The sequence below is a fragment of the Vigna unguiculata genome, chromosome 7, assembly GCF_037176805.1.
Source record: "Vigna unguiculata cultivar grain cowpea cultivar isolate G323 ecotype 2 chromosome 7, ASM3717680v1, whole genome shotgun sequence".
Lineage (NCBI taxonomy): Eukaryota > Viridiplantae > Streptophyta > Magnoliopsida > Fabales > Fabaceae > Vigna > Vigna unguiculata.
Genome location: NC_140798.1, coordinates 26305195 through 26312571, shown reverse-complemented (window position 1 = coordinate 26312571; position 7377 = coordinate 26305195). Strand labels below are relative to the sequence as shown.

The following is a 7377-nucleotide window of genomic DNA, read 5'->3' as shown; positions in this document are numbered from 1 at the left end:
ATCAGTGAATACTTTACCAAGGTACTTACGATCACTAATCAGATGAAGGCTCTTGGTGAGTCAATATCTGATATTAAGATTGTTGAAAAGGTTATGAGATCGCTGCCACGAAAATTCAACTTTATTGCAGTGGCAATAGAAGAGTCTAAGGACTTATCACAAATGAAGATCGAGGAACTCCAAAGCTCCTTAGAAGCACATGAGATGCGGCTACTGATTGACGCAGATAATGTTGAGCAAGCATTGAAAACGCACCATTCCACGAAAAATAAGAAGAAGTGGAAAGGGAAGCAAGCAAAAGGAGAAAAGAAATCTAGCAAGACTACTCAAGATTACTATGACAGGTCAGATACAACAGAAGGAACAGAAAAGTATCAGAACCATTACAAGAAGAAAGATAAAACAAGCATTGAATGCTTCAACTGCCACAAGATGGGTCACTATGCCTCTGAATGTTATGCTGACAAGAAGAAAAAGAAGCATCGAGATAAAGAAGTTCATATGGCACAGGAAGATTATGATTCTGATTCTTCCGAAACCTTAACCTTGATGGTAACCACTACAGCAGGAAGTGCAAATTCACAGGAAAAGTCATGGTACTTAGATTCAGGATGCTCGAATCATATGACTTGTCACAGAGAGTGGCTTATCAACTTTGATACAGAGAAGAAGAGCAAGGTGAGATTTGCTGACGACAGTACCTTGAAAGTTGAGGGGGCTGGAGATGTAGTCATTTTAAGGAAAGATGGTTCAAAAGCTGTGATAGCAAATGTATTGTTTGTGCCAGAGATGAAATGTAATCTCCTTAGCATAGGTCAATTGGTGCAGAAGGGATTTACTGTAGTAATGGGAAATTATGACAAAGTTGAGTTGTTTAATGTTAACAAGAATCTAATTTTGAGAAGCAAGATCTCAAAAAACAGAACCTTCCAAGTTAACATGAAGGTTGTTGATGCACAATGCCTATCTGCAATCAAGAAGGATGACAAGAGTTGGCTATGGCATCTTAGGTATGGCCATTTGAATTTCAGAAGTCTGAAGCAACTTTGTGAGAAGAATATGGTGTCTGGGATTGGTGATATAGACTTACCAAAGACTGTCTGTGAGATTTGTTTGGCTGGAAAGCAAACCAGAAGACCATTCCAGGCCAACATGAAGATGAGAGCCAAAGAATGCTTGGCAGTTGTATACTCAGATGTATGTGGACCTTTCGAGGTTCCCTCATTGGGTGGAAACAGGTATTTCATTACCTTCGTAGATGAGTATAGTAGAATGATCTGGTTGTACGTAATCAAAATGAAGAGTGAGGCGTTTGAAGTTTTCTTGAAGTTCAAAGCTAAAGTCGAAAGGGAGAGTGGAAAACTGTTGAAAACGCTCAGAACAGATGGGGGAGGAGAATTCACCTCCAACAGATTTGAAAGTTACTGTCAAGCTAATGGGATCATGCATGAGGTTACAGCACCCTACACACCACAACATAATGCTCTTGCGGAAAGAAGAAACAGGACAATCTTGAATATGGTAAGAAGCTTGCTGAAAGAAAAAAAATTGCCACATAAATTGTGGGGTGAAGCAGCTTCCACTGCTGTTTACATCCTCAATAGATGTCCTACAAAGGTGTTGAAAAATGAAGTGCCTTTGAAAGTGTGGTCTGGAGTAAAGCCTGCAGTTGGGCATCTTAAGGTTTTTGGGTCACTGGCTTTTAAGCACATACCTGACCAGAAGAGAACCAAGCTACAGGATAAAAGTACAGCAATGATCTTCATTGGATATCATCCTACAGGGGCATATAAGCTCTTTGATCCAAACCAAGAGAAGGTGGTCCTGAGCAGAGATGTACTGGTACTAGAAGATCAAATTTGGGACTGGGAGACCAAACAAACTAGCTTAAAGAAGTGCACAATTGATAGTGTAACACTGACAGAATTTGGAATAGGAGAAACTGCACCAGAAGCGGTCACAGCAGAAAATATCACCAGGGCACAAGATGTTGTGACTCAAAGGTCACAAAGGGAGAGAGTAGTGCCACACAGGTTTGCTGACTTTGAAATGGTTTCTGATGGACAGGTTAATGATAATGGAGATTTAGTACACATAGCACTAATGGCAGGGGCTGAACCAATTGATGAGAAAGAAGCTGTGACACAACCAGTCTGGAGAGATGCGATGCATGAGGAGCTCAAGTCAATAGAGAGAAATAAGACCTGGAAATTAGTGGATCTTCCAGCCAAGAAACATTGCATAGGTGTGAAGTGGGTGTTCAAACAGAAGTTAAATCCTGATGGGTCAATCTCCAAGCACAAGGCAAGGCTTGTTGCGAAGGGATTTCTCCAGCGGCAAGGAGTGGACTTTTCTGAAGTGTTCGCTCCAGTGGCTCGTACAGAGACTATAAGAGTAGTTGTAGCAGTTGCATGTGAGAGAAACTGGCCACTGTTCCAGCTCGACGTGAAGTCCGCATTCCTGCATGGACCTTTAGAGGAGGAGGTTTATGTCCAGCAACCTCCTGGATTTGTGGTAAAGGGGAAGGAGAATCAGGTCTACAAACTACAGAAGGCCTTGTATGGATTAAGACAAGCCCCTAGAGCTTGGAATAAAAGGATCGATTCTTTCTTGCTTGATCTTGGATTCATTAAATGCATTGTTGAACATGGTGTGTACGTAAAAGAAAACACAGAAGGAGATTTGATAATCATATGTCTTTATGTTGATGATCTAATCGTGACTGGGTCAAACATTAAAGACATTCAACAGTTCAAGAAGACAATGGAGGCCGAATTCGAGATGACAGATCTAGGAAGGTTGAGCTATTTTCTTGGAATGGAGTTCACCTACACTACTGCAGGAATGGTCATGCATCAAAAGAAATATGTTGGAGATATATTAAAGAGATTTAATATGATCTCATGTAATGCAGTGATGAGCCCCATTGAGGTTAACTTGAGATTAACCAAGGATGAATCAGGAGATGCAGTGAATGAGACAAAGTTCAAACAAATTGTTGGTTCTTTGCGGTATTTGTGCAACAACAGACCAGATTTGGCTTATAGTGTGGGATTGATAAGCAGATTCATGAGCAATCCAAAGAAGTCACACATGCTAGTAGCCAAGAGATTGTTGAGATACATCCAAGGCACAGCAGATTATGGGATATTATTTCCTATGGGACAACAGAAAACAGAACTGGAGCTAGTAGGATACGCAGATTCAGATTACAGTGGTGATTTGGTGGAAAGGAAGAGCACCTCAGGGTACTTGTTTTTGCTGAATGATGCTCCTGTCTCATGGTGTTCCAAGAAACAGTCGGTGGTAGCTTTGTCCAGCTGTGAGGCAGAATACATATCGGGAAGTCTTGCAGCGTGCCAAGGAGTTTGGCTTGGAGAATTATTAAAGGAACTAAAGATCAGTATAAAAGCACCCATGGAGCTAAGAATTGATAACATATCTGCCATAAATCTGTCTAAAAACCCTGTAAGTCATGGCAGAAGCAAACACATAGAAGTAAAATATCACTTCTTGAGAGACATGGTGAATAAAGGGAGAATTTCTGTAAAATACTGCAAGACAGAGTTACAATTAGCAGATGTATTCACAAAAGCTTTGAAGATTGAGAGATTTGAAGACTTAAGGAGGAGAGTTGGAATTGTATCTGTCAAACACTTGACTTAAGGAAGAGTGTTAGTTTGTTGATTGTCAGTTTGTAAACTGTTAAGTCAAGTATTCTGTTTTTTAACAGAACCCGTTATTCTTTCCACTCTGTATAAAAGGCTTGCTCCTTTCATTCAATAAAAGAACAGTCTCACAATTTTACTCTCTCTTGTGTCTGCTCTAATACCCTTATCCGATAAACTTGCTTTTATTGCTTGTGTGGTGTCATAGGATTCTGCTATTTTCGCCAGTTCCATGACGTAGACTCTTGCTTTAATTTCATCAATTATCTTCCTCCAACAATCTTATTATTGCACCAAGTTGGTGCTTGCACTGTGTACTACCTTCACAATTCCAATGCATAGAAATTTGTCACTTTCTCTTCTCATACACGTCTTAATTTCTTCTGCTTCATAATTATTAGAAAGGCTTCTCGCCAAATAATGATGATAACAACAGAAATGCTAACATGTACGAAACCTTTCTCCTCATATTGCCACAGACTGTGTTCGTAGAATCATTTTTCAAGGAAAGTTGTAAGTGATCACTCAAAACTATATTTTTTTTAGTCAATGTTCGAAGCTAATTTTTTTGTCTCAGCTTTTCTGGTGCCATAAAACTGCACTAGATTGTATAAAATCTTAAGAATTTATTTTCGGTCATCTTAAGAATTTTTCTCGCAAATTACCCTTTACTTTAGGCTTCTGCTTAGTATTATATAATAAATAATTCTAACTATATACTAATATTAATAATAATGATAATAACCATGTTAAATTTATATATTTTGTATTGGTTACTGAAATTCAAACTAATAAGTTAGATTGAATTGTTCTTGAATTAAAGCAAGTTTGAACTGTAATAAATGCTTCATATTCAAGATGAAACCAGTTTTTATTTGATTAAGTCGACCCTCATCAGGTTGTGCTGGACTCATTCCCAACACCTAAACATGATTTGGATAAAAACGTCTGTGCAGGCTGTTTTTCCAATCCAGGCTTTTTGTAACTGAATTGAAGACCAATCATTACTTTTTTTTATTGTTGATGACCTTATATCCATAGTTGAATTTCAGAACAAGATTAAAGTTTGTCTACAATGTTGACCATGCTATGGCTCACTAAGACTGAAGTGTCCTTAATTTTCTTCCTCCAAAATTTGACACACGTTTTACGGAACATATATTTAAAATTATAAGATGGTAATTCATTATCATAAATTTTACTTTAATCATTAACTACCTAGAAAATAGTTAAAAAATTATAACTCATTCAGTCTCTTTCCAAAAAAAAAAATGGAATGAAATCTTTATTCCAAACCATTTGATCCCATCTAAGTCCAATTTATTTCATTCTCTACCATCAATCAAACATATATATTAGTGCACAGGGAACGCATAATACGAAACAGTTAATTGAGTGCTAACTAAATAGATCCCAAAGACAAACTTACCATTATCAGTGCCGCCACGTCAAGTTTAAAATTAGGGGAAAAATGCAAAACTGTACAAAGAAGTTTCACTGTTGAAATTGAATATTACGTGGAGCGCTTAGAACGAAAAGATTTCATCTGCAGCCACCATATTTACAGGCATCCTAGCGCTGTGACCAGCATTAGACCCCATTCTTGCGTCCAGTATTTCCAATTGGGAGCTCACCCATTGTGGAGTGTATCTGCCTTCGATCCATAGAGCTTCCCCTGTATCTTTGTGTTTGAAATCAGGGGCTTTTGGGTTCCTCTGCAAATTTTCCAAAAATATTTGCAGATATAAGGAATAGAAAATTAACAAGGGCTTAAAAAACAACATGGAGGACGCAACTCCAAGGCCAAATTTTTTAAAACCTTTGAAACAATCACTGAATACCACAACACAACAAGATACCATAACAACCGAGTATGCAACTTCTCTAAATTCACAAATTGAATTAACGATTCACCTTTGTCATCCTATTGTCCCACCACTCTCCTGGGTTAGCAAAGAACGCCTGCCATAATTCCACCACAGAACCAGTACCACTGCTTACTTTCCTACCTGAAACAAGCAAAATATTTAGCAAAACACACAAAACCAAGCCAAGATGACATGACATTCCACAGAACACAACACTTGCCATTTCCATCAGACTCTATATCGGCCAATGGCACCTTTGAGAGATTCCTTTCAATAAAGTTCAGCTGTTGAGCAACAACCTGGTCACATCCAAAACAAAACCAAGTCAAAACTGCTTGTTCTTAAGAAGTATCACAATGTACATTAACTAAATAAGTTATGACTAGTATACAAATACCAAAATAAACTTGTTTGGCAGTATCTTGTAACTTTTATCTTCACTAGTTAATTTGAAACCTCTTTCTACCTCAAATATCTCGACATTTTCCTTTACATCAATTTCTATTTATCGACTAGTTCATTCACTAATGTTAGGACACATTTTCAATTCCATCAGCAGGTCCTAGCTTATAACTTTCAAGTTCTAAACTTACAAGTTTTAATCAGCTTATATGATTTCAACTACCTTACCAAACACACAATTTTTTCAAGATTTCATTACTCATAGTCCTTCCTGAGTATACAATATACTTAAAAAATATATATTTTAGTACGTTCAAAGTACGATTTTGATACATTTAGCCTTTATTTATCTTCTAGTAATTGTTCCTTTATTCCTATTGTCTAAACAACTAAGCACTAAACAAATTAAAAATACAACGTATTTTGGATTAAAAGAGATCAATTTTAAATATAAATACTAAAATGTAAAATTAGCAATTAAACAATTTTAAATAAGTACTTGTCTAACTTTACTTAAACCCTAGACCATAGTCAAATTGGGGTTAAGAAAAACCTTGTAGTAGGTGTTGGTTTTGCCTTCCTCGCTTTCTACGGTGTCGGTTATGAGGCGACCGGAAACGTGAACTTGGTGACCTTTCTGAAGATGCTGGGAAGCGACAAGCGCGAGGTCGTCCCAGAAAGTGAGGTTTATCAACGAAGTTTGGGTGGCGCTTTTCTTGACAGAGAGGCAGGTCCAGGCGACTACTTTGCCGGATGGGAGATGCTTGATTTCGACGGGGACGGAGACGATGCCGATGAGGTTGACGGAGTTGCAGAGCTCCTTCTGCCACGGAATCTCGGAGGGCTTAGGGTACGACGTCGTTGTCATGGAGCACTTCAAGCTCCCCAACCCTTTCCAGCGTTGCGTTCTCCACGAGGGAGAAGAAGCAACTCCGAAGTGGGGTTTCGAAAGGAGGGTTTTGGGGAAGACGAGCACGTTTCTCGAGGTTGTAGACGATGATACTGCTTGCTCTAACGCCATGTCTGTTTCTCTGAGTGCTTCCTCACTACAGTCGCAGATAGATAAGGAAACTATAAATTTGTAATCAGTTTCCGACACATCGAACTGGGATTTGGGCTTTGGCCCATTATGAAGAGCCTGGTTCTGTAAATTGTATATTGGGCTTTCTTCCTTCACCTCCGAATTTCTTTTGCACCTCCTAACTTTTTCAAAATCTTAGAAATATACTTCAACTATTTGAGCAAAGTTATGTAAATCACACCTTCAAACAAATTTTAGATGTCGATTTTTGATTAAAAATACTTTGAGATGTAAAATATATTATCAGAAATCGTCATATAGAATATATACATCACCGAAAATTGATTTTCAAAAGAAATAAATAAATAAATAAATAAATAAATAAATATATATATATATATATATTAAATTAAAGTTT

The 7377-nt window shown here is 37.8% G+C and overlaps 1 protein-coding gene across 1 annotated transcript; it reads right to left on the bottom strand.

The window, feature by feature from the left end:
• Nucleotides 1–5075: 5075 nt before the first annotated feature.
• On the bottom strand, nucleotides 5076–7003 carry LOC114190164 (protein OSB1, mitochondrial-like). Its single transcript, XM_085675534.1, has 4 exons — nucleotides 6492–7003; nucleotides 5753–5835; nucleotides 5583–5673; nucleotides 5076–5383 (listed from the first exon to the last, which is right to left on the bottom strand). The coding sequence occupies exons 1-4, from the start codon at nucleotides 6957–6959 to the stop codon at nucleotides 5195–5197; spliced, it is 831 nt and encodes a 276-aa protein (XP_085531660.1). The 5' UTR covers nucleotides 6960–7003; the 3' UTR covers nucleotides 5076–5194.
• Nucleotides 7004–7377: the final 374 nt, after the last annotated feature.